At 45.9% G+C, this 27,918-nt stretch overlaps 1 protein-coding gene across 11 annotated transcripts in view; it reads right to left on the minus strand.

The window, feature by feature from the left end:
- Nucleotides 1-27,918, minus strand: part of ADGRB1 (adhesion G protein-coupled receptor B1) — a 279,324-nt gene that overhangs the window by 133,871 nt on the left and 117,535 nt on the right. For 10 of the 11 annotated variants that reach the window (XM_075743190.1, XM_075743189.1, XM_075743187.1 and 7 more), the window contains exons 3-8: nt 25,430-25,588; nt 16,905-17,012; nt 10,917-11,081; nt 9,221-9,385; nt 5,618-5,782; nt 3,018-3,182 (exon numbers count right to left, since the gene is read on the minus strand). In XM_075743190.1, coding sequence (XP_075599305.1) covers nt 3,018-3,182; nt 5,618-5,782; nt 9,221-9,385; nt 10,917-11,081; nt 16,905-17,012; nt 25,430-25,588 — 927 coding nt within the window. The remainder of the gene's footprint in view (nt 1-3,017; nt 3,183-5,617; nt 5,783-9,220; nt 9,386-10,916; nt 11,082-16,904; nt 17,013-25,429; nt 25,589-27,918) is intronic. The other variant, XM_075743194.1, reaches the window with a different exon arrangement.

The following is a 27,918-nucleotide window of genomic DNA, read 5'->3' on the forward strand; positions in this document are numbered from 1 at the left end:
ATTCACTGCAGGAGAGCTTTGTGCTGAGAAACTCATTACTTGTGGCATGTAAAATGGAGAGAGCCATTTGGATGTTGTTAAAGCTATTTATCACTCCTGAGGGTGGGGAAGAGAAAAAATTATATTTAATGCTTGTCAATTACAGCTTTTATTTATTGTTAATGTAAAAGGAAGCTGAGTGCACGCCTGCAACTGGTCAGGAAAGACAGGTGCAAAGCCAAAGCCAACCATCCATGGAGCCTGGCAGCTGCCTGCTGAGCTTCTATCCCATGCAGGAAAGTGCTGCCCATGCCAGGGCCCAGCAGTGCCAGTAGAGACACGCCAAGGTTGTAGGGAAAACGTGCATCTGCCATAAAAAACAGAGAGAGGCCTTGAGTTTTCATGTTCCTCCCAAGGGAGCTGCAGGGCAGCAATGACCCTGAAGGCATCCTTCTACAAGGGACTGTGCAATGGATGTGCTTACATAGACCATTCCAGGACCTGCATCATGAAGCAAATAATTGGCGACAGGCATACCCCACTGCTGTTTTGGAACTACCCAGAGCACCAATGTGGCTGTGGGGAAGGCTCAAACCAAAGATTATGGGCATGGGCACATCCTGCTTCATTGAAGGACTCATGCAAGACCCAGCAAGCTGCCAATACATCACTGCTCCTGCAGTCAAGCTCCAAGACTGCGTGGCTCCAGCTCCAGATGCAGTTCAAAGACAGATTCCTCCCCAGTAGACACTGATAATGAACAAGTTACGCTCTCTGCTTGGAAACAGATGCTCCTTTCCCTGTTTTAAAATTCCCTTGTGAGTAATCACTGTTGTAATGAAATCCTGGAGGGCAAGCAAGGCCCCTGCTGTGCTCCGCACATATGCAAAAATAGTCCCTATGCCAACGGCTTATGACTTCTGTAGATAAGAAAGAACATGGGTGGAAGAGTGGTAGTTTTATTTCCAACCTGTTGACAGGGAGCTGTAGGACAGCGAGCGGCCACCCAGCGAGCCTGTGGCAGAGTGGGGAGCTGAATGCAAACCTCCTGCCTCCTGGACCAGTGCTTTGGCCATGGTCACAGATTCTCCACATCAAACTGTGATTCAAAGGAGGGTTTGGGACATGGGGTGGGAAACTGCAAGCACCCTTGGCCACAAAACAACAGAGCACATCAAAAAGCAGAGAGGGAGTGTGCTCACATCTGACCTCCCCTTTCTCCTCCTCTGATCTGTCAAACCTTCCTGGTTTCCTCACCCCTGCAGTCTCCCTGGGGACCGCTGAGGGATGCTGTGGATCAGAGATGCTCTTTAGAAATACACTGATTGTCTGGCGTTGTCTTGCCAGTGAGTGCAGAAGCAATTCCCAGGCCAGGAGAGAATCATTTCATCCTCTTTTTTTTCTTCTTTTTTTTTCTTTTTTCTTTTTGATGTTGCTTCGTAACAAAATCCTTTTTACCAGAGTAACCTATTTGCACTGGGAGATTTTAATAACTAACCCAATTAAGCTCAATTCTTCTGTTCAAATCAAATCATGCCAGCGTTTGATACTTTCTTGAGAACAAATTGAGCAGGTTTATTTTTAGCCTCTGATGACTCCCCACCTTTTTCTTCCCTTGCAAATTAACAACTGCAAAGAGACCCTTCTGGTTTTGAACCCTAGCAGGGCTCAGTCCCCGAGACATGCCTTTTCCTTTTGAGCACTGTGCAGGCATCAGCCCCTGCGGAAAGAGAAGAAAAGATTGGGCTTGTTCTGCCAGGGCCCCAGCTGGCACACACTGAAGCTGAACTAAATCTGCATCGCTCTGTAGACACCACCAGACAACCCGGTGCTAAGATTTTCTATGGCGAGGGAGAGCTTTGTGGTTGAGTTAGACGAGACTCTCACACGCCACTGCTAATTGAGAGGCACAGCTTGTAAGGAGAGGTGATGTCTTTTATTAGAGCATAACTGGAAAGAGTGAATATGCTGTCTCGGGCACACAGACTCTTCCTCTGTTATCTTCGAGCTAAAAGGGCTGAAACTTCCACGCTGAAGTGATTTGGATTTTATCTTTGTCTTCAGCAGTTTGCAATGGAGTCTGACGGTCAGTTGTCCTCAACATGGCAGATCCGCTTCCAGAAACATCTGCACCAAAACTGCTCCCTCTGTGCCGAGCTCCAGCCTGTCTTTCAGAGACACCCCCTCTTTTCACTAGGACTGCCAGGATACTGCCACGAGAATCTCTCCTGTCTCTCACTGAGCTGCTGTGACAATTAATTACCCTTGCGGTCAAAAATCAGGGCCTGTTACGATCGATGCAATCTGACTGCCAACATCACATAGGCCATTGATTCCCCACCAGCAATTTCACTAGGCGCTTCAACTGAGACTGAGAAAAAATAAAAAAAAAATGGTGCATGAGCCTTTTTTTCTGGCCTCTTTATACTATGTGAGAGATGGACAGAAACATTCCCACTTGCAAGTATTTGCTCCTGCTTAGTTTTCACATTAAACCCCATGTTTTCCCCTGTCCCACAGCTCACATTAAGCCTTTTGCACCCTTTTTCTCAAATGGATGCTGCTCTGATGGCTGTAACTGGAGGAGGGTGAGATTGGGTAAGGTTCTGACAGATGTAGACACATCTGTCTTTTTAAAAAATTAAGTGGTGCGCACGTCTCCCAGAGGCTAGGTAAAGGGTGGGAAACCACAGCAGCATCCTCAATACTCAACTATTTCATGGAATCAAGACTCTGATATCAGTTTTTGCTATCGAACAGTGTGTCTTTTCTTCTTATGACTCTATGACAATGAAAAGATGAAAAGCGTTAAGGTTAGACTGGTGGGATTTACCAAATACTCAGTGAAATCAGCATGGTAACACTGATTTGGGCAAGAATTAAATCAATCCCTTGATGTTTCTTGTGCCTGGGTTATTGGCAGGATCCAACTAGATCACAACACCTTGTTGCATTCAGCTCTCTGACACAGGATGCTCTTTCCAAAATCCCTGCCCCTCCCCATGCAAAGGAAAGCATGAGGGATCTGGAGTACATACCAGGACACTTTCTGTCATTGCATTGCTTATACTCTTCCTTGGGACCCTGGCAAGTCTCTCCACCGAAGAAGGGCCCGTAGCACACACGGTCACGTCTCTGAGTCCCACCTCCACACGTGGCGGTGCAGCTGCCCCACACTCCCCAGGCCTGCCACTTCCCATCCACTGGAGACAGAAAAGAGGAGAAAAACAGTCTGTCACATTCCAAACATAATCTGCAACAGAAGGAGGTAAGGTCACAAGGTGAGCACTGGAACATAGGGTGAGTAGAGCATGGCTCAGTGGTAAAGGAGGTCTCCAGCCTTGAGTCTTTGTCTGATCCTCAACAGGCATGAAATCAATGCATGTTCTTTCCCATTGCAGCAGCCCTTTAATAATTGAAGAGTGTTCTTGTGTTTCTCCTCAATATCCTCATCCTCTGCAAAACGAGCCCTATCTCTTACCTTGGGCTCAGATTTGGAGCTGTGCTCATGAACGCTCTTCAAGCGGGCAGGGGTTCAACCTGCCTGGCAGCTGCGTCTGACAACTACAGTCCTTAGCTTGAGTTTGGTTGGAATGTACAATGTATGTGTGAAAACAGACCTTCCCAGAGAAGGTCTGGCTGAGGGATTTAGGGAGACCAGCAGAGTCCTTGAGCAAGAAACCATGAAGAAGCATCAAATAAACCTCCCTCCAGCCATTTTGATTGCACTGTTGTTTCATGTGCCTTGGAAAGAGGTTTGGGGCATTATCTCATTTCATTGTATCTTCTCCCAACATCTTTACAGATTCAGTGGAAATGATATTTCTTTTACGTTAACAATGGCATTTATCAAAATGCTACTTCTTTTACATTAACAATGGCATTTATCAAAGCACTATAAAATGTTAATTAGCCCTCACAACAAGCCTGCAAGGTAGAGAAGCATTCTCCTCTGCTGCATCACAGATGAGAAACAACAGCTCAGTGACAGAACTAGAGCAAGGACCTAAGTCTGCTGATTACTATTTGGGTTTTAATTAGGAGCTAAGACATCATCTTGGGTCAAATAATTCCTTTTGAGAGGGTGGGGGATCCCTCTCTTCTTCTCCAAGATGTAGAGGAAAATTATCAAAGAAAGGGTACAGCACCAACCTCTGGTGCTTTCTTTGGTGACACTGTATGCAGTGGAATACATGACCAACATTGCTTTGATAGCTAACGCTGAAATCAGTGGGACAAGTTTGTCTAAAAAAGAGTGAGGCTCTTTTTGTCTTTGAAGATCTCCATAGGTTGCAAAGAAGGAGTGAGATACCTAAACAGCAAAACCTACTGGGGACCATGTAGGAAGGTCCAATACCTGTGTTAAATACTGCTTATGCTCTGCTGCAGATGGTGATGCTACCAGAGAGGATGGGGATTCCCTGAGGAAACAGGTATACCAGGTTGAAGAGCTACTTGTATCTATGCTTGTGGACTGGAGACAATACTTGCTCACCTGAGCAAGGTATGAGAAGTGCCTCAAAGAGCTGAGCTGTTTTGGCTGTCCCTGTTCTCTTGGAAAGGGGAGAAAGACCTTCTTCATCTCAGGGGTCCATTCCTTCTCAGTCCTGTGGTCTAACGGGGATGGAGCACCCAGGGAGAGCCAGGGATTGGGCCAGGAGAAGCATGACAAGAAAAATTAGTTGCTGATCAATCTTGAAGGGTTCTATATGTTCAACATTTGTTTCCAGGTCAGAATATTTTCCACACCAGCTGACCCAATTAGTCCCTTTGCAATGGCTTCCCTCAAGACTTCTGCACAGAAAGAAGGAAACTGCACCTGCAACTCTATAGTGCTGGTGTTTGAGAAACGCATACTTCTGGTGATAGGTGTGCTCTGGTATCTGCTTTAATTTTCTTTACTTCTACAGGAAATGGCTCTGCTGGAGCCCGTGGTCTGTGGTATGAAGACAAGGTGATTATTCTGAATGCAAGGTAGTGGCTACAACAGTCGGGGCAGCAGGAATTATTATTATTATTATTATTATTATTATTATTATTACTACTACTACTACTACTATTACTATTACACAGATGAGTAAAGTAAGTGACAAGTCTTAGATAGGCATGAATCAAGGCTTCGTTGTGCCAGAACTTGTCATAGATAAGGTTCAAAGCTCTGATACAATAGTGGTAGCTTCCTTGTTTACTTCAACTATAACTAGGAGTGGTGAATTGGTAGGAGAAGAAGAACAAAAAAAAAAAAAAAAAAGAAAAAAAAAGAGGAGGAAAGTTGAAGGATTGTGGAGGTATGGAAAGTGTTTTGTTGACATTTTGTTCATTTTTATTAAACACGTGCTGAAAGCTGGTATCTAAGGTTAGAAAGACATGTTCCCTAGGTAATCACTCACCTCTCTGGGGTCTCCTGGAACATTTGTCAGCTATTGCTGACAATGTTGTGTGTACCAATGTGTCAGCTACAGATTTTGGCTTGCATGGTCTGTTGGTATAACCCGCAACCTCCTTATTACTGCATTACTGCTGAAAACCATCCCCTCTTCAAAATAGGAGGGGATTTTACAAAACCCTGCCTGGGACTGCAGAGAAGGATAACCCAACACAAAAAAAAAAAAAAAAAAAAAAGTCATTTGTCACTAACCTGGACATTGGCGTAGGAAGCAGTCCCTGGTCTCCACCCAATGTCCCTGGCATTCGGCTCCCCCGTAGGAGGGTCCATTGCACTCCCTCGTCCGCTGCTGGGTACCGTTGGAGCAGGAGGCAGAGCAGGAGCTCCAGCTCGACCACTCATTCCAGTTGCCGTCCACTGAGTGGCCCAAAGAGAGATAACAAAACTGAATGTGAAAATCGCTCCCACTGGAAGGAGGCATGTGCAAGAGTCTCTGGCCTGTGCCTACAAGGGACCGAGGCAGGGGATGACAATCCAGAGTCATGGAGAGTGAGAGAGGGCAAAGGCCATCAAGAAAAAGTTCCGACAACTTTGACAATGTCAGTTTGTTGGGACCCTCTGCAACCTCTGACTGGTATGTTACAGCCTGGCAGGATGCAAGTGCCATAACATTTCAATTTTTATGTCCATAATCTACATTACACCATAAAAGTTGAAATTATTGATAATACGCATTCCAACATAAAAGTCAAAACTATTAATTTTGCCGATTACAACATAACATCAAAACAGAGAGCATGGATCATGTTTTAACTGAAAATTTTGAAGGAGTCAATACATTACCATGACATTTCCCATTTTGGGCAATCAGCACTTTTTGAGGGAACCCATTTTTCACCAAAGTAATGCACAACTCTGCAGGGAGGGAACTTTCTCAAGCACTCAAATGCTCTGATTTTCATTAAAGCACACACAGAAACTTGAATCACAGCATTATTCACAGGAATTCATGCTGCTAGCTGGGAAATGCTTGGAGCGAAGGTGTGCTCCAACCATGGGCAGAGTGCGTGTGTGGTCAATGTACTTCTCTCACTGCTGAATTAACACTGACAGGCTTGATATGTCTCTACACAGCAGTGTCTTTGATAATTAAATAGAGGAGGGAGGGACAAGAGAGGTTATGGTAGGGACGGGGTTGGAGAGAAACATGAATACATCTTATTAGCGTGATACAGTGTGAGACATTCCCAAGTGTGGCGGTTACACCCTAATTGGTCCCCGATCAACAGATCCATCACCCGGTCTGCTATTCCTGGAGCACTTTTTTTCTCATTAGCAGTGGTCATGATGCTCTGCTTAGCTCTCCCTAGCTGCTAGCTCTCACTCAGAAAAACAACCTGAATCCCTGAAAAGTCTGAATTCTGGCTCAAATCACGTTGCCGTAGATTGCATCTCATGTTTGTTGGCTTTGTTTGTCAGTCCAAGAAAAATATATGCAGCCTGGTCCCCTGTGTAAACTACAAGGACTCGAACAGCCCCGAATAATCCCCGTTGCAGTTTGAGCAGCTTTTTGTTCGCAAGCACATAAAATAATGTCAAAAATATACAAATGAGCAACTGTTAAGTCAGAGGAGGGGTCACGTGAGCTCAGAAGGTGTAAAAAACAGACAGGCACTGTACATCCAAAAGGTGCTTTTTTTTAGCAATCCAAGCTTGATGTTTTCATTGTGCATAAATTTAAGGCATCATGTCAATGCCTATCAATCCCAAGGAGGGGAAATACAAGAAGTGGTGACTGACAGATGATTCCTCTCTGGAAATGATCCAAAACCCCACAAAGTAGATCCTACCAGGTATAAATTAGCATGGCTTTTCTGACTGAAGGTAGTGCTGCTAGTTTCCATGAACTGACGGTGTTTGACTCTCATTAACATTCCCCTGTGTTGCAAAAGTGAGATTGCATTTACCAAAGTAAATGTTGCGTGTACCAAAAAAGCTGCATTTACCAAAAAAGCTGAATTTACCAAAGCCCTAACTGTTGCTGTATTGATTGGAAGCTTACAACAAGTGTGAGCATTTGGTAATGGGAAAATAAAAGAGAGACACATCCACAAATTGCTCATTCAGTGGGGAACAGAGAACAGGTAATTTCCTTTGAGATGAGAGATTATTTATTCATGGACTGTAATTTCAAAGACATTGGAAAAATGGAGAAATAGTGATGGCCATGTTGCACCTCCAGCCACGTGCGCTGACGTAAAGATGTCTCTTGGGCAAGATGCTGAGGGCTCTCCATCACAGCTGCAGCAAAGACTGCTCAATGCCATTGTCACAGCTGCAGCGTGAGTCTATTAAAAATGTTCATTGGAGTCTGGCTGGTGCAGTCTACGCTGAGACTGGCATTGTCTTGCTCCTTCTCTCTCTCCGAAGGACTTGGGGCTCAGCCTGTGATATCTACTGCTCCAGAGGAACAAGAGCTCTGTTGTCCCTGCAGCAGATCATTTTTATCAGTTGTAGCAATAAATCCTCAGAGCGGGGTGGTAATCAGTGATATGACTGTCTGGTGTGTCAAGCGTTGAGCAGCGCCCATTGTTGTGCTTCAATGAGTCCCTCAACACTGCGCTCATTTGGCACTGCAAAGCCACTGATTTCCTTTGTGGCATTAATTAGAGATGAAGTCTTGCAGTTGGGCTGCTTGTCTTTTCCACCACTATTTCGTTTGCTGCAGTGTATCCACATATTTATTTGTATTTAAATTAATTATGGATCAATGTTAACTCAGGGTATGCTTTATTGCCCAAGCAATGCCAGGTCTGACTTCTTCAATTTGTCTTTCTATGACAGAGTCAATTTGGTGTCTGGGATGTTCTTATTCGGAGTAGAGTCTTCTGGATGGTGGCCAGAAATCCAAAAATAGTTACTTGGAGTGAAAACAGGGTGGGAAATGCCAGGAGGCTTCTCATAAACGTTTTCACAAAGTTCTCGACACTCCCACAATCCCTCTCCTCCTCCGGGGACATAATAATGTCTCATAATGATTCTCATTAAACTGGAAAAATGTCAGTTGACATTACCCTGTGAGAGGGGGGAACGTTGGGGAGCTTCCTGATGTTCAGATCATGTTCACCAGGACACTCTGAGTTAAATTAATGGGGACTCTGGGGTAAACCCAGGGCCTGCCTAGTTCAGGGGAAGGAAGCCAGAGGAGCACAAGAGAATTTCCAGTGGGTAACAACCATTTGATTTTGAGATTTCTTTCTGGTGTTTCAAAGCAAAACTTGGGGAGAGACATTTGGAAGTGAAATCTATGGGTAGGGAAAAGATACTTAAAAGTATTAAAATATGGCATGGAAGGGTCTCAGGAGTCTCTCAGTCCATCTCACCACCCAAAGCAGAACTAAGTATAGAGAAAACTTGCTTATGTAGTTAATTAATGCACTTACACTGCTAGCAAGTAAAACTATTAATTAATTCCAGCCCAACAACAAGCCCAGTCAGGCAAAATAACTTTAAATCATTCACTGCACATAACAGGTGAGAATCTTAAGATGGTCTTGAAAACAGTAGTGATAGCTGAGCCATTCCAGATCCAACCCATACAATGTTTCCTCAGTAAGTTATTACACAGGGCAAACCTGAACCTAAGACAATGCTGATCTGAACAACCCCAGAAAGCACCTCTGGGTTGCTCCTTCAATGTGTCCTTTCCTTAGAGAGGATCCTTTTCAGGACAGTGCAGACTGTGTGCTCATTCAGCTGAGACAGCTACAGATCCACTCGATGACCCATGTGTGGGTGTCTTCGGATATGGGGAGACCTGCTGGAGGGAAGGCTTTGAATCTCTAACTGCCTTACCTGGGCAAAGTGCAATGTTGCAGAACTTTGTTTGCTTCTCCGGGCCCTCGCAGGGGTTCCCACCAAATTGTGGAGGCTTGCATGTGCGGGTCCGATCCCTGTACCCTCTCCCACATGTAGAAGAGCACAAACTCCATGGAGACCACTCATCCCAGGTGCCATGCACTGCAACCAAAGCAGAAGAAGTAAGTTTCCTTCCCAAAGGAAGTCTGGAGAAGTGAGTGAGCCCACAGAGCACAGCACCTTCCCACCCAGAATGAGCTGCATGTGAGAAGTGAGTGTGGGAAGGCCAAGAACAAACCAACCCAAAATGTGCAAGAGGAACATCGCATAATTTTTTATGCTTTGGTATCAACACTAAGTGTCTGTTACTTTCCAGTCTGCTTGAAATAAATCACAATGCACTTTTAATTGACCCTAACTTTTCAGATTTTTGAGTCAAAAGAAAAGGGCATTTTTTGAGCAAAAGATGCAATTAGCTAGAGAGGAACAAAAAACCCACCACTCTTTGGGAAGCAGCATTACCATCATTTTGTCACTTCTTACCCTTACTTCCCGCCCTCAACACGTTTTCTCATTGAATCATCAAAGGCCACAGCATTTTCAAGCTCTCAGAAAAGCTGTAGTCTGGATACTAATTACTATCATATGTCAGTGACACCACAAGGTCAAAGCTAGGAAGACTTGGAAGAACAAAATGGGATGGGCAACATGCTCCAATAGTGCTCAGGTCATCACTGATAACTCTTAGAATTAGACATCTAAAGCTTTCTAATCTATATTAATCTAATCTCCAATCTAATCTAATCTAATCCGGCCAGGTTATTTATGGAAGGTGAGTCACAGTAATCTCTAGCGGCCAAATGTTACAAGAATGTACTGATCTCCCTTAAGAGACTTCATCCCTTCCAGCTTTACCAGAGAAGCTAACATAAAATCAATAATGCTTCAGAAAAAAAAAAAAAAGAAAAAAATAAAAAAACCCCACCAGGTACTTTTCCAGTCCTTCATTGGTTGCTAACAGTGACTGATCCACCCAAATCAGGAAAGGGTGTTCAAACTTAACATTTTGCAATTGTCACCAGGCATCTTACATGATAAGAGGTAACTAGAGGAGGAAGTGTAGGAAAGAGCACAGGAAAACACCTTGGTGGCTTCACCATTGTAAGATTGTTTCTGAACAATGATGTTTCTGGTTGGGAGTCATGAATAACACACCTGGTTAAATAGCCTAATTTTTCAAAATAACATCCAGGCTCCACAGATTGTACTTTTTCATCAGATTGTAGAAGGAGTACAAAAACAGAGACGATGGCTGGCTCAATTCATAAACATATGAGCAGCCTGAGTTTTTCATGCTGATTTTGCAATGGTGTTTGGCACCTGAGCAACTGAAAGTGTCATCTGGTGCTTCTCTTTCCCAGTCTGCCCCATGATTGGAAACACCCCAAAGGGCCTTTCAGATGTCCTGTGTTCGTTGCCTTTAGATAACATGGAATTGTCCATACCATGCAAAACAAGTGCCCATCTAATGGTGCTTGGTCTAGCACAGGTGTCTGTATGAGGCTTTAGAGTAAAAAGAGAAGGAAGAGGAAACAAAAAAAAAAAATTAAAAAATGGAGATATCACAGGCAGTCAATCCTCTGTGCATCTCCCTTCCCCTCCTGCCCATGCATACATGGAGCACTCAGCCCACCTGGGCACACAGCAGAGTTGTTGCATTGTCTCTGCTCCCGGAGGGGACCGCTGCACTGAGTGCTGTAGGAAGACGACACGCAGAACCTCGTCCTGGTCTGCCAGCCCTCCCCGCAGGTGGTCGAACACACACTCCACGGGGACCACTCTTCTGCCGCAGGGTCACCTGTTGGGGTTGGAGCAGAACATGAGGACATGGCATCCTTGGTCCTTGGATCTGCAGGGCAGTGCTTTCCAAGTTGCATTTTACAAGTTGATGGTGATCTGTGAAGCTGTGCGATGTGTCCCACGTGTGGTGTGATGCCAGGGGATTGGTGAGGAAATGTAAGGGTTGACAATGGGCTAAAAGTGTTTTGGGAGTACTGTGTAGAGCTTTAAATCACACATGGAAAAAAGGGAAGGACACTGTGGAAGCATCAGGGCACTGGACAGGGAGGCTCTACCACTGATGACAAGGTGGTGTAGCCGTTGCAGAACCGTGTGAGCTGGGGTATGTATCTACTCAGAGATAGTACTAATTAAGTAACAGTGATTAGACAGATACAGTAAATGTGTCCGTAAACTGAGCAGTCATAAGGATTCAGCGCCTTTCCCTGCCCTCTCACAGCCCCTACCAATGCAGACTGGCAGTGTAGGAGCAGACAAAATAGAAAATCACAGAATTATAGAATCATAGAATAGTTTGGGTTGGAAGGGACCTTAAAGATCATCTAGTTCCAACCCCCCTGCCATGGGCAGGGACACCCTCCACTAGACCACGTTGCCCAAAGGCCCATCCAGCCTGGGCTTGAACACTTCCAGGGATGGGGCATCCACAACCTCTCTGGGCAACCTGTTCCAATGACAGCGCCTGAGAAGGACATTGACTGAAGTAATCCCACGGAGCTTTCTCTTGCCATCTCCTTCACCTGTGGAGAAAACCTGCTTTGTGCACATGACATGTTCCCAGGCATCATACAGTTCCTATCAACTGCTTACCTGATGGTGTAGTATTGGAAAGGCAAATAAAAACATCCCGTTGAACAAGAGACGGGACTGGAAAGTAATGAGACATGTTCCCTTTGTCATTAATATCCCTGCAGACAGATGGTCATGCCAGGGGTGTTTCAGCCAGGCCACAGCCTCCAGATAAGTCACCAGAGGTGTGACATGGGCAGGGAAGGACAGTTTTCCATTAGTTTCATAGGCATTAGTCTACCTTTGAGAAAATGCCTTTCTCCCCCAGAAGAAAACAAAAGCTTGCTTTGTTTCATTTAATGAAGCTCTGCATTGTTTGGCTTTTTAGATTTTTAATGGATTACTAATAATTACATGTGATAAACCTAGAATATAACATCTGGTATGTATAGTACACAGGCATATGGCACAAATAAACACCAACACGTCTTTGAGGATGCATAATAGAGGGGCATACCCTTCCAGTAACAAGTTCTTCAGAGCATCAGAGTGCACCATGCCACATCCTAACCAGATGCATCTGGCAGACTATGGATGATATAAGAAGGATCATGGCACTGGGTGCAGCAGGTAAGCATGACTTCAGGGGTCGTTAAAACATGGCACAGCCTGAGCTGCACCCAGCTATGGCATGTGTTTTCTTAAACCACCACCTCAGCCTGTTTGTAGAGCAGCGTGGGTTATAAACCAGCTACGTGAAAGTCAGTGTCAGTACAGGAACTGTGATGGGGACTGTAAGGGTTGGAGACCACCAAAAAACACAATAGAACATCAGCTGACCTAAAGCTGTGCATGTCTGACTTCTTCCTTAAGGTGGTATATTTATTTACTAGTGTCTTAAAGGGAATTATCTGTGTGCAATGAAATTTTATGCCAGACTTCAAGTGTTTAAGTCTCTCATCAATCTGCGCATTGGAATTTTTGGTAGTTACCTGTGTTATTCGTTACATGTCATGCTTTTCAGCACATCTACTTTGAATGTCTCCAGCCATTCGGGCAGTTGGTAGTTAACAATATGCCCACTAGCTGGAGGCTGGTGAATCAATACGTGCAGCCTGTTGAAGGGAAAAAGTGTAGAGGAAGACCTGTCCTTGATGCAAAGTGGACAGGGTTTCATTCCTACATTTACTGTGTGGTGGAGGTAAGGATGAGTCTTTTCCACCTCATCTATGCCATCACAATGATTATCATGAGACATAACTGCTTTTGTTCATTAAGCCAAAGTTGCTCAATATTGATTCTCCTTGCTTTTGCATTTTGTTTCATTAATCTACCCAACTAGGTCCAGTTAGATAAATGTTATGGACCGTTGGTCTTTCTCTGGGATGTGTAGGAGATGGTGTGTGTTTTGAGGCCTTGGGGCTTCAAGAAAACATCGCTCCCATATCCTGTTTCTTAAGCATTAGATCTACTGGTATACAGACATCTGCCTTTCCAATAAGGAACTCAACTGGCTCTCAGTCAGTCAGTCCTGTGATAATGAGTTCACCACCAGCAAACTACCTCTTTGGTACCATCATTTCAGCATTTGCCATCCAGAGTGTTCCAGGTTTCACGAGATGCCTTTTTGGCTCATAAATCCCAACCATTCCTGCTACCTAGCCTGCTTGGATGCTGCATTGGTCAGAGAACCCCATCCATCAACCTTGAGCAAACTCCCCAGTACTGCACCCAGCAGCGAGTCCTTCAGTGCCAATGAGCTGGCATTTTTTGTTAGTCAAACGCTGCCAGCTTGTGCCCAAAAGTCTATCTATCTGAGATGCCAGAGGTGGGACACGAGAAGCCTGCAGAGACACAGTGGCCTCCTCCATCAGCAACTCATGGCTGCCATGACCCTGCCATCCCACCACCATCCGGCTCAGACCTAACTGTGGTTTTGCAGTCTCCATATTCAGACAAGAGTTACTGTGTCACTAGAGGAATGAATGGCATCTTTGAACCAAATTCAACATCTTCTGCCTCTTTCCCCTTCTTTATTATTTTTGGCCTTTGCCCTTTTACAGTAGAAATATCTATGATTAGAGGTAAATCTCCGCAGTTATAATCTCTCACATTGCAGCAAACCCTGTTTTTTAAATCCATAATATAGTTTATTTTCCAAGTGCTGGTTACTCCTTTGGGTTTGGTCTCATTTTGAACTAAGCAATTTATCTCAGCCTACTGGGGCACTATGTCCAGTCTAGTCTCAACCCTTGCAGAAATTCAACTGATTTTCAAACCATGCCAGACCCAGTTCTGAGATGCTCTCAGGTATCAGGACAAGCTCTCTCATTCTCCACCCAAGAGAAGCAGAATATTGCCCATCATCAAAATTATGGATGAGAAGAATTTCTGCACCCCTGTGGGTCAGACTGCAGCAAATACAAATTACTGGATGCAATATCTTCCAATTATTTATCCCAGAAATAGATCCTGGCTCTGCTTTTTCATAAAAGGACAAGAGTCTGCCATGCTTATTGGGTTTGAAAGCCCCCTAGTACAGCTCGGTACTGTCATATAATTAGGCCTGCCAGAAATGCACTCCACCAACTTGGTCTTCATCCTCCAGAGGACAAGGAGCCATACACTGCCCTCCATCAGGACTGGTGCCTGTAGACAGATATCTCTGCAGGATTGACCTTTGATTAGTCCTGTGATGATCCAGGCCAGCGTGGGGATTAACAGGAGCGTCCCAAAGGACTTAACAGTGGTGAAGACCCCACTTCAGGTGGGAAGGTGGCCCTTTTTTAGGGCTTGCTGCTCCCACAGAGCCAGCTGCAGCACCTCTCCTGCAGCTGGAGAGGTCTCAGCAGGTGCCACAGAAGGAGACACGCTGGGCATCGCTTCACGGGGACGTAACGCTGCAATCCAGGATCCTTTCCAGTGCTTGGCCATCCCTGAAAGTATCTGAGCTGGCCTTACAGAGAGCTCAGCTGTCTGTGGGGTCCCCGTCAGTGCCTGCAGCTTCTCTGTGACGCTTCTTCCCTTGGCACTAATGGAGCAGCACATCGCTGTCATCCTTTTGCCAGGATCTCTTTTTTTTTTTTTTTTTTTTTTGGTGTCATCCATCAATCTGACATCTCGTCATGTGCAGCCACTTCTGTACTCACATCCTGATGTTGGCAAAGACCTTCTGGAAGCAGTCTGTGGGCTGACCTGTGACCTGCTGGGCTGGATCTCACTCTTGTGCTATTGCTGGGAGGGACACGCGGGCAGACAGCAGCACCGCAGCTGAGGGCACAACTGTGCCAGAGCCTATGGGCCAGCAAGACCTGAACACCAGGGCTGCGGAGGGCTGGCAGGAGAAAATACTAGTCTTCAACTGGGCAGGGCCATCCCTAGTCCTTATGGCTGGCATCAGCTATATTTTGTATTTCATATTTTTCCCAGGTCTTGAGCGGATGTTAAATGGCTTATCCTCTACAAAATGTGTTAATTGATAGGGAAGACGGGGGCTTTGCTTTGGCATCCCCAGCTAAAGACTCCCTGTAAATCCCTTCCTGGGCTGCACTCTCTGCCTGGTCTTTACATGTCCTCCATCTGATCTGTTTGAACATCTTGGCTTTGGTTGCTGTTCCTGGGACAGTGGCAGGAATGTGGCAAGCTTGCAGCAGGACAGTGAACATCTCCCAGCCCATGCTGCATTGAGGGATACCACAGCCCAAGTCAGCCATGCTACAGCAGTGGCTGTGAACGGCAGGGAGTTAATAGAGATGTCACTGAGCACAGATGCAGTATCCAGCTGCACGGCAGAAAGAAATGCCAAACTATAAACCTGATGGCTGAGCCATAGGCTGGAACAAAGCACTGGGGAAACACCTGGGACCAGGCAGAACAGGAACAACAGGACATCACAGGACAAGCCTTGGAGTGGCTTCTCTTCCCCCGCATTTGGACATGTGTGACTGAGAGATTGGGCTCGGCTTCACCAGGTTACAAGACTGCAAATGCCCTCCCTCTCCTGCAAATTTTTGCCAGCCACCAGTGATCCTTCAACCAGTGGAGCTGCTCCCACCGGAGGAAGCAGATTCAGTACAGGGTGGCAAGGAAATTCAGACCATCTCCTGCCTTGTGTGAAAGCCACAACCCCAGCCATTGCCCGACCACCCCTGGAGCCTCCACACCATGGTGTTGCTTCCTGACGCCGTTCATTGCTGCACACTGTCAAAGTCCTGCTACATTGCATGGAGCATGGCTAATTTACACCAGAATATGACCCACTTTCCCTTAAAATCTATTTCACAGCTCTGTCTCTTCAAATCACCTGTCTGAAGCCTTTCTAGACCACAAAATGTTTGCAAGGTCACTGGGTAACAATTTTAACCTGTAGCCAGGTTCAGCACACCTTGCTTTACCCAAGACCCATGATGTGTTGAGCTCCTACCACGAAAGGCAGCTGTGAAGGGAGAGCACAAAAACTCTCCAGATTGGACCTGGCATATATCTAGGTTCAATATTACTATTATTATGATTCTTACATGTTATTCCCTCCTATTGCAGGAGGGTGAAAGGTTCTGCTGCAGAGCCTACTGGGTACAAGTCCTTGCACAGCACTAAAGACCCAGTGCCAGAGGAAAGCAGTCCTGCTCTCTCCTCATCACACCCTGCACATCTCCTTCTACAGTCAATGGGAAGGCATGACATGGACATCAGCAAAGAGGCTGTATCGCAGTAAGGTCAGCTTTGGCTTAATGAACCATGGCTGTTTAGATAGTTCAGACAAAGCAGTGACTTAGAAGTAGGCAAGATGATGAGAAGCAGTCTGTGAGAAGCATGTTCTGGTTAGAGCTTTGCATCTAACCTTTTTTGCCTTCTCTGGCTCATTGCAACAACACAAAACCCTGTAGGGCAATGAGATGAGAACAAACTGAGTGACGACTGTTTGCTCAGAGTTTGACTCGTTGGATGAGCCCATGCTAACCTGGGAGGAAAAGAGTTGGTTAGCTGGGTCATTGAAACAGCAAAGCCAGTCAATGCAGTCAGCCCAGCCGGGAAGTGCAGTGACCAGGCAGTGTGCGAGCTCCAGAGGCTGTTGTGGTAGGTCAGAGCTTACCTATTTGAGGTGCAGGGTACCCGTAGTGCTGCAGTTCGTCAGTGTCCTCTCGCTTTCTGTTATCTGTGGACCTCAGCGATTGGCTTCTGGAATTATAGCGTCCATTGGCTATGGCAAGGTAATGGGTCATGTAAATACACCTTGGTTCACTCTGCAAGATCTTTCACTACAAAGGTTACACGTATAAACAACAGCAACCTGCTACATTCGGTTGACACGACCACCTGCTTTCCAACCCCAGCACCCCTGGCCACCAGCAATCCCCGAGGCTTTAGCACCGAGCCAGCCTGCAAGACTCAGTCTGGCTGGCAGGTCAGCCCCTTGTTTCTCTGTGAGACTTGGGACCATGCATAATATGGTCCCTTTTGCCTGGTCTTAAATGAATTGCAATGATTTTCTAGGGTGTCTATACTCTTTGCTATATTTGTGGTGGATTTAGCCTTTTCAGATGTGCTGACAATGAATCCCACCATCCCTAACAGTGTTTTGAGATCTATGGTGATGACTGACTATTTTTTTGGTGGAAAATTCTGCTTTGCAACCAACATCTACTTAGCAATGCTCTATAGAGTAACCAGAAAATGCTGAGTGGAGCAGGCAGGTGAGGGTAGGTAAAAAGGAAATGGAGAGCTGAAAAGGATATTTCCTTCACAGACTCTACCCTACCACCAGCAACAGGCAGAGTTGAAGGTCTGGTATCAACAAAGTGACTTATGTATCAACAGAGTTATGGCTGGGCACCTTTCCAGTTCAGGGGAAAGAGTAAAGCTGGTGATCCTGGTGTCTGAACTGAAAGTCTCCCACTGGTGTTGAGATCAGAAGGTGAATAATACATCCACTGTAAAGTAAAAGCATTTAACTCCTGATTGACAGCTATCACCCACACTTCTGCCAGCTTTGCATTTGCATCCCATGTGGATCAGCCCTGAGTTTGCTATAGGGGAAACAAAAATTGCCATCCTCCGTGGTACTGGGCATGTTGCAACCCTGACATGTGCCCTCCCTAGTAAACAGAGAAACAACCAAGCAATAGCGACCAAATCCCACCCACCAGTACTGCCTGCTGTAGATCAGGAGAGCTCAGCTGACTCCACTGGAGTCATGTTGAATAGCAGAGAGCAGAGCCGAACCCGAGTAATCTGTGATCTGGCAACCAATTTGTTTCCAAACAGCAAGTACCAGACAGAAGATCTTTTTCCCCAAGGAGGTAAAACAGTCAGACATCTTTTCAAGAAGTACAAACTGCCAAGAGATGATGGTGACAAATTTGATCCTGGAACTCTGAGAAAATTAATAAAGGTTAATGAAACTTCAGTGTGGTGGCAGGAGTCTTTATTGACATCCAAAAAGGGAAAGCAGAGGAGGGAGAGGAATGATTCAGAGTCCCTGCCAGGAGCTAGACTTTATATTCAGCAGCTTGGTTCATGGAAGAGGCCCATCTAGTTTGTGAAATTATATTATTCCCCATTACTGTTGCCTGAAAGCAGGACTTAAGGAACCTAGGAACTGGTCACACTGACTCCTCCAAACCTTCCCAGCACCGTCTGGTGGCCAGCTGCTGGCTGGAGGGGATGGGATGGGGCAGGGACCCACCTGCCATCATCAAGGGAAAGGCACCGATAGCTGGACATCAGGACTACAAACATCCTGATATTTGCATACACCTTGGTTTTGTTTGGCTCTTTACCGGAATAGAAAGGACCCAAATCCTGTGTTTTTAGTGGCTACAAAGTCATGGGACTTTCCTATGTGAGATGCAATTTTAAAATAAATGCCAGCCTCTAACTAGCTTTCCAATATCCAGTGTCTTGAGTTTGCTTAGAGGACAGGTTAAATGAGTCCCATATTTGGGACACATCACAAACCCTTCTCCATTCCCATCACCCATTGCTGGCTATACCCACGCACTTTCATCTGCTTTGATTTAAGTCCTGTTTGTGAAAGCATACAACCACAAAACCACACAAAATCTCCATCTGCAGTAAATCCCAAAGGCTTCCCAGAGATTTGTTTAGGCTGGGAGGAGAAACAGGGGCTGGGCAACAAGGGGTAGATGTGGAGCTTGCATGGCTTTGTCAGCTGCCCAGAGCAAGGAAGGCAACCAGGAAAACTTGAGATTGAATATCCCAGAAGCAGCCAGTGAGCATGGATGGATGGATGGATGGACAGAAAGGAAGGAAAGATAAAAGAGGAAAAAGAAAGGAAGGAAAGATAAAAGAGGAAAAAAAAAGTTTTAAATGCAACCTTGGCATCCTAGACCTCCTCTCACAATTATTTGGGCCCAATGTTATTGGTATCTCATAATGACTGATCCTGATCTCAAAGGAGGTGCACCATTTCCTTTGCTCCCTGATGGATATGACAAGCCTGTGCTGTTATTGTTCACCTTAGTTAAAGGCAATTGGGTCTAGTGGCTGAATGTGTGACCCTTCCAGCTTGCCCTAAGCCTCCCCCAGCAAAGACTGGCTCCAGACTCGTGCTGGGGTTGCTCTGTTGCAGCAGGCAAGCTGCATCCCCTTTGGAAAAGTTGTTGCAGAAAAGCAGGTCTGTCTACATTTAACACGGAGCACGGCTCAGATTTAACCTGGACAGTTGCCTTGAATATATGCAAAAAATATACTGTGATTCTGAACAAAGCAGGGAGAAACCAGGTCCCTTATGCACAAGCCAAAGTTGGTGAAAGTGATGCTTTGCTGTGGCTTATATGCACCTGAACTTTATAGGGTGCAGACCATAAAATAAAAGCAATGGGGAACTGGTTGGATTTCAGGAGTCCGCTTCCCACAATAGCATCAGTGGAGAGGAGTAATGCCAGGATCAAAGGAAGACCTAGACTTGATTTATATCCCAGCTGTCTAAATGCCGTGACGATAGAACATTGTTGAAATACCCAGCACCTTGGAGAAGCTAGCATGAGGGCTAGAGAAATAATGCCTTTGGAGGGAACACACAGATGCTTCAACTGCAAGCGAAGGCAAGCACATGAGATTTTGGAAGAACATAGCTCCAATGTGGATAGGGAGGATGGTCCTGCAATGCTGGCAGTAGTGGGAAGAGGAAGCAGGTGACCAGTACTTCTAATGAGAACAAGTCATGTGTCAGACAGCACCCTACAACACAACTAAGGGGAAAAAAAATAATGAAGAGTCTTTACAGTGTTGTGGGCCAAGGTTTTAACATCCAAGAATGTCTTATCAGAGCTACACGCTCTTCCCTCTATACTCGTCCACCAAACAGGAGAGATAAAGAAAATAGCAGGTTCACGAATATTATTCAAGCAAGCTGGGGTGGTGGGAATGAAAGGATGGACCAGAGCTAAGAGCGGAAAGGGATGATTAAAGAACCCCGTTAAAATGGGGTAAATGTATCTCAGTGCAGTAAAATCAAAGGAGAAGGTGTTGGCTATGGAGTTTCTGGGACATCTAGCAGCTGATAAAGGAGTAAAACTGAGAAGGGCAGAATGACTATCAACCCCTAGAACACAAGATCTCAACAAATGTAGAAGAGGGTCATTTTGGAGGCCACTGGATATATGGCAACTGCACCAGCTAAAGAAATGGCCCAAAGCATTTCAGTTTGACCATCTGAGACTTGTGAAAATGTCACTGGGTGAGATACGTGACTCCCAGATATGAAACATCTGAACCACCATTAAAAAGGGGGACTAGGTGAAGTCCTTGTAGGCAGCAGCAGGTAGTTATAGGACAAGGCACTCTTCGAGCTTGCAATGAATTCTAGCCTGGCCTGTAGGGAGTGATGATGCTCTCACTCATGCACAAGATATTTCAGCTCGGTGGTTGCAGCAAAAAGGCTATTTTTAATGAAAATCAGGGGCGGTGGAGAATGAGACTGAGGCTCAGTCTTTTGAATGTCATGTGGAACATGCATTCCTTCACACCGCTAACAGTTATACAGCTGAAGGGCCAGATCCTGAACCCGCTTGATGATGGGAATCCAGCATGGATTGACAGGTCTGCACCGGTGTCACACTTCTGCACCGGAGGGCAGGATGTGGCCACCCCTTTCCCAGCCTAGGGGAGATGTATCTGCCAGATCTGCATATTCATAAATGTCAAAGATGGTTTTGTGTTGCCTCTGCCAGATGGGATGGCAGGATTTCAGCTGGCTCCTCTGCTGATTTTCATTCCCCAGGAATAAATGCAGGCTGCCTACATCTCTGATTGTTCTTGCATTTCTCCAGCACTGCCGAATTCCAGTGCCAGAGTCAGGTCTGACATCCCTCCCTCTTCTGGTTTGGATATTGTCCTGCCATGTTGCGTGTCCAGCCTCCCCATGAGGACCCTCTGCGTGCCAGGTTGTGAGCAACCACAGCTTTTAGGACCGTGCAGCCAAGAGGGGCCACCAGAGCGTCGCTGGTGTTCTCTTCCATTCAAAGGGGGTGGACCTGGAGAGCTTCTGTGTAAGCACTTGCCACCACACTCGGGTTGGCTTTTTTTCCTCACTCTATAAAACAGCAGCTCCTGGCCAAATCCAACAGATGGAGGAAATCTCCCCTGTCTGTGCCGGAGAGGAGGATATCACCAGGCCCTTTGCCTCTAGCAAGGAAAAATCAGAGTTACAACAAACACTGAATGTTGTCCTTCAGATTATGTCTCTTGAGCTGAACAGCTGCCATGAAAAATAGCTCTGCTTAAGCCAAGATGCTGTTACCAGACAAAGTTCCCTTTCCAGTTTGGGATGAGCCTTCATTACAGTTTCTTTTCAGTGTTTTACAGCTTTGGGTTGTGCCCACAGAGATAACTTACCTGGCTTACTTGCTGTTGGACTTGGGTATGTATCCCTGGGGAAATTTAGCCAGATGAAGATCATCAAGCAAGAGAACCCATTACATGAAACGGCAGAGATGGTGGCCCAAGCGAGTGGAAAAACATAAAGCCCACATAAAAGTGGCACCTGTGGAGTCATTCAGCCATCCCTGTGCGGTGATTTCAACCAACACTATGGCCTTCAGACATGTTCAAACTCAGGTCTGGGAATCATGTAGCTATACCTATATTTTGGTGACCAAGCTGCCAGAAGTCACACCTCTTGGAAAGGCCGAGAACCACCATTCCCACTGCTGCATACTGAGATCTGCTGAAGGTACACCTGAGGCAGCTTTGGAAGAGGAAGGATGGCAGGACCTGGAGAAGGTCCAACTGAGAGAGCTGCATGACAGGAAGGGTTAGATCCCTCTAGCACATTTACCATGGCCAAGCAAAATAAAACAACCAATGAAACCCTCACAGTTCCTCTGGAAAAGTTAATCTCAGTTGCTCCAGGGAGCTGAGTGGCAGCACCCAAAGTTGTTCCCAGATGTGGTATCAGATTAAGACCTCTCCCTGCTGCTGAAGATCCAAATAAACATCTAAAACACTCTTGCTAATCACTCATCAGCTTATGAGCCACTTTTGCAGAAGCAAGGAAGGAAAAGCTAAAGGAAAGAGATGGATTTACCCGTGTGGGTGGTGGTGATTTCTGTGTTATTCTAACCTAACTTGCTTGGTCAGGAGCTGATACTACTTTTCAGTGGTGGCATTAGTTTCCTTGGACAAGCTTCAATCTACCCCCACAGCACAGAGGAAAATATCAGAGTGCTCATCCTTGGGGTTTTTTTGCACATTTATCAGGATTATAGATGGCTCTTCTGTCAAGGAAAAGAATTTTTTTTCCTGTTTGTTTTCTACTAGAAAATTAAGGTGTCACCACTCCGCAATACCTGGAGAGCTAGTCAGGTATTATTACAAGCTACTGAAATGCTGCACAATTCAGGATAAATATTTTCTTCTGTCCAGTTCTTCTTTTCTTCTTCTTCTTTTTTTCTTTTTTTTTTTTTTCCCCTTAATAAAATGAATTAGAATCTATTTAACTGCAACATATAATGAATACTTAGGACAATAATGGTTCAAGTGGAAGAATGAACATCCTACTCATCCCTTACAAATCTATGAGCAAAAGTCAGTACAACAATAACGGTGACACATTTGAAACAGAAGAATTTCTATTCTACCTTTAAATCTTCCTGAGTTTTGGTACAGATCACAGCAAAGAGAAGGAAAGGATATGTGTAAAAAAATTAAAAGCCCTTCCTGGGTCAAAAGTGCACCTCTCTTGGGCACGGCTGCAAAGGCAACAAGGTACACATTCACTGAGGAGTGAGTTCAGAGCCAAATGCAGAGTTTTGGTAGATGTGAAGAGACACAGGTTTATCTTGAGGCAGGACACAGACCTCAAGGTGTGCATGGGCAAGTCTTGAAAGATTAATTGTTCATATCTTCCCTCAAACGCTTTCCTGGTTGCCAGCATGAAAGCACCACAAAGGGGCTCAGCAGTTTGACTGCAAAGAGGCCCTTGGGAAAATTGATCAGAATTAACTTACTTATTTCAAAGGGATATATCAATTTCTGCTCCTCCATTCTGTGGACATACTCTCTTTCCAAACTAGGGCCTTCCACTTAGCTCAAGATTCTTTTCACAAATAAACTCAGCTGAGCTAACCACACTGCAATTTGGAGCAAGAGTGGACTTGGCATGTAATGGAAAGAGGATAGGAAAACAAGTGAAATCGTTTATTGAATCATAGACCCCCCTGGGCACAATCAGGTTTTTCTGCACTTAGGATCAGTGTTGCTGAATGTTGTGTTGTGGAAAAGACAAGTGAGTAAATAGTCAGTAAATAGAGAGTCATCCTTTGCTGTTGTGCTCTGCGCAATGTGTGGAGCTGGAAACCCAACCCAGACTTCCAGGCTCCGTGGCTGCCCACCAACCCACTTCATCCATCCTTGTCACAGCCACCTCAGGAGATCTAGCATGAAGAAGAGCAAAGTTTTGCCCCTGGGGCAGGTTGAGGGAAGATATTATGTCCCTTACTCAGTACTGGTGAGGCTAGACCTGGAAAACTGTGTCCAGATGGGGTATCCTAGTTCAAGAGGGATGTGAAGAAATCAAACCAGTCCCATGGAGGGTTTTGAAGATGGTTAGAGATGGGGATTGATGTCCTGCAATGAGAGTGTGAGGAGCTGGGTCCTCTCCTTGTTTGTCCAGCACAGGAGGAGCACTGTAAAAAGGTTTTTTTTGCCTGTCGTCCCATGTGCCCCCATGTTCAAAGAATGGGCACACCCGCAGAGCCCTCTCTACTCACCCACAATGCCTTCTCCACCTTCTCCTTCACAGCATTGTCCACCAAGACCAACGTGGCCCTTCCTCCAGCTCCATTCAGGCACACTTGAGTTCCAGAGCTGGACCCCCTTTCAGGTCCAGCTTCCAGGTCCCTGGCCACAGATGGATGCACTCTTACCCTCACTGCCCCAAGCCACAGCTGCGTTACGACTCCAAAGTCAACAGTAAGTGTGGGGGACATCATAGATTAAATTTCCCTAATGTGGGCGAACCTCAGAGGGAAATTATCAACTGTGAGTCAAAGAGATGAAATTCAATATACTAGAAGGTTTCATTTAAAAAAAAAAAAAAAAAAAGAGAAAGAAAAGAAAAAAAGCCTAATTGCAACATGATTTAAATTTATGGAAGTGGTAAAAAATGCATGAAATCATTTTAGCCCTTATTAGAGGAATATATTTATGTCCCTCTGTTTGAACTTCCCCTTTATCAGGAGATACTTCCCTGCCTTTGAAGACAGCTGAACTTTCCCTAGTTATTTGACTAGTCGGAGGAGTTATTCAAACATTCTCTCCTATGAATTTGAAATAAAAAGAAGGGAATAATTATAATCAGCCATTCGCTTGCATTTGCTGGGCAGAGCCTCTTCTGCTGTTGTTTCTTTCCTCTTCGTCCTCCTCTCCACTCAGCTAATGCAAAAGAAGCACCGGGGATGAAAGCCCTGCAGGTCACCAGCTCCACCCATCAATATCACCGTGCTGAATTGGCGTTGATAATTTGTCCCCTGTCCTCTGGAGAAGAGGACCTGGAGAGAGGCTAAGTTACAGGAGGAGAGATGAGCATCTGCCAGATACTTTGCCTTGTTCAAGACCTGCGCTTTGTTTGTCTAACAGCCAGATGTTAGTGCTGTAGGCTTCATTTTGTAAAAGAAAGGGACGGCAACACTGCTCTTGACTGGGAAGGTGAACTAAGCCAAAAGATTAGCATCTCTCTTAGATGCATGCTTTATGTATCTGAGAGAGAGGGTCCAACTATCAAAGAAATGCCTTTACTGGTGTATATTTTGCCATCGTTGGCAGATTTTTCACCAGCATATGAATACCTGCTTATAGTTTCCTATAGATTAACCCTTATTCTTCAGGTAAAGGTCTGGATCTGCAGGTGTTTGTGTTGGAAGACATATGTCAGCACGTGTGCGTGTGCATGCGTGACCGCGAGACAGGCAGGGAAGGGCAGGGCCATGCACAGCCGAAATCGCATGCTTTCCTGGGCTTGCCACTCTGACACCACCCTTCAGCAGTTTCACCGTGCCTCTAGAGCATCCTTCGTTATTAATGACGACAAGGTCAGGCTCCTCCTGAGAAGAGTGACCCGCTCACGCGCGTGCAAGGGAACATGCCTCCACTTACTATTGCACGCCTTCCTATTGCACAGCCGTCCTTCCTCCAGGACTCCCTCGCAGACAAGACCTTCGTTGGGAAGGGGCTTGCAGGTGCGCATGCGGGTCTGCAGACCTCCCCCGCAGTCCTTGGTGCAGTCACCCCAAGCCGACCACGAGTTCCAACCACCTGGGCAAAATCCAGAAAAGCCCCATCAGCTTTGGTGAGAGCCCAGCACCCAAGAAGCCCAGGTGACACTGGTCCAGCAGACCCTACAATGTACCCACTGCCAAGCCCCCAAACTGGGATGTCTTTGAATGTGGTAGGGCTAGACACCACAGAGTAGCCTAGAAAGTCAAGAGATAGGAAGGGAAGGGAGAAGAATAGCCTTTTCATTGACTTCTTTTCAACTGTTCCATATCTATAAACAGGGACTTTGCCTCCCTGGAAACCCTGCTCCATTTCTAACTAGTCCAGCTCTTCCTGTGCTTGTTGCAGCAAAGAAGTTCCCTACTCTGAGGAAATCCTCTTCCCATTTTGTGGCCTGTTGGCTCCTAATCCCAGAAGGCACTTGCAAAAAACACTTCAAGATACACATCCAGCATTGGTGAGGTTGTCTCTCCTCCCTATCTCCCTGCACAAACACAGGTGCCGACGTGTAGACAGCACCCACTTCCCCAAAAAAGGACACTCCTTTTCCCCTCGCCGCAGACACCACCAGCAACAGAGAAGCACTGCTTTCAAGGACAGCTTTGGTGAGGGAATGATATTCCCCTCCAGCACCCTTGCAGCACCCACAGGGAGCAATCTGGGAGCACCATAAGGTGAAGGTGCTTTTTTGGCTTCACTTCCCAGTCATGCTCAGCGCTGGTGTCAGCAACACACAACTGTCCCCCTTGTACCACCAGCTGCAGCTCTGCAAGCTGATGGAGCCAGCAAACCCCTTGCTGCAGGGATGATCTTGCCACTTGCAGAAGGGAAATGCTGAGCCCCTGCAGCCTTCTCCACCCTGTGTCTTTCCATTTGCTGCCAAGAACAACTGGCCCTTGTGGGATGTCCATAAACAGGACCGTGAAGACCATCTCAATCTAGCTTGCTTCACACCGGTCAAAGCCTCGCAACAGGGCACCTGCGAGAGGAGCCCAGCAGAGCTGGGACTGGTGTTGTAAAAAGACAGTAGAGGATCTAGATCGTCTTTAAGGTCCCTTCCAACCCAAACCATTCTATGATTCTATGATCATCCAGGCCCTTCAAGTGATGGAGAAGCTGTCACATCCCTCACTGATCAGTTTACTCCTCACCGGCCATATGCAGCAAGCTAAAATCTACTCTGCTACAGGCTTTTGCTTCTAAGAGCTGGTGACTGCTTCTGCTCCATCGTTTGCCCACCTCATGGGGAGGAGCAGATGTGGCCCTTACCCTAGAGGTGGCCACTCTCTGATGGCTGCTTTTCCTGCGGTGCATTCTCTCACTACCCTTGGAGATGCTTCAGGTCCAAGAAATTCAGCCATGTGCCATACTCAGGCACAGATAAAAATAATGAGCTAAAGACGTAGTTTTTGAGGAGACACTGGGAGAAAGGCAAATGCTGCTTTGTAAAATAAAAATTAAATAAAATCCCTTTTCTTTTTCTCACTGAGAGTCAGAGATTTTTAGATGCAAATGATCCATTTCAGCTGACCCAGCCTCTCTGCATTGCTATTTATGAGGCAATGGAGATCACAGCTGTCCTTTGAGTTGTGGGCTCCACTGCTCCCTACACACCCTAGGCAGGGCACCAGCTCTGTCTGGGAAAAAAAAAAAAAGGTCCTCAACAGCCCAGCTAGGTGCCAGATCAGAATATAGGGACATTACCAGCACCCCCTTGCACAGGGATGGGCAGATACTCATCCACCTCCACAGCATAAAGCTGTGGAATTCTGTTCCTCCTCCCAAAACAGGGATCCTCCACTGCCACCAGCCTGGCTCTAGCTTTTTCTCCCAAGACAGAGTGAGAATAAACACATGCTCAGCATCATTCACACTGCTGAATGCAGTGGAAGCTGCTTAGATACTTACCGATGAGAATAACATGGGAAAGTAGAGCAGGATGGAAATGCAGGCTAGGGAACCTGCCAGCAAGGTGCTCAGAGATCCTGGCAGCAGTGTGGAGGATGGAGTTGTTACTGGCACACAATAAATATCTGACCTCGAAGAAGACTGCCTTTCCCTTGAAAGTCACTTTCTCTGCTGGTTCCTTTTCTAAACAGCATGGGGAAACAGGCTTGTCTCTCCCATTTCCTGATGGGAGACAGATTGTGTTTCAGTTGCAAGAGAGGCCATTGGCGTAGTGGCAGGTATCCTGATGCCTTGCTCGAGCTGATCGATAGGATATCTGTAACCAGACATGCTTGGGAACTAATCAACTCTTTGCTTGCCCTTTTAAGGATGTCTGTCTTTGTCTTTATTCTTACTCCTTAGCAAATTAGGAGTGGGGCTGGGGAAGGGAGAAAGCAGGTCCACACAAACCTTAGCTTGTG

This window comes from Balearica regulorum, chromosome 2 (genome assembly GCF_011004875.1).
Source record: "Balearica regulorum gibbericeps isolate bBalReg1 chromosome 2, bBalReg1.pri, whole genome shotgun sequence".
NCBI classification, from domain to species: domain Eukaryota; kingdom Metazoa; phylum Chordata; class Aves; order Gruiformes; family Gruidae; genus Balearica; species Balearica regulorum.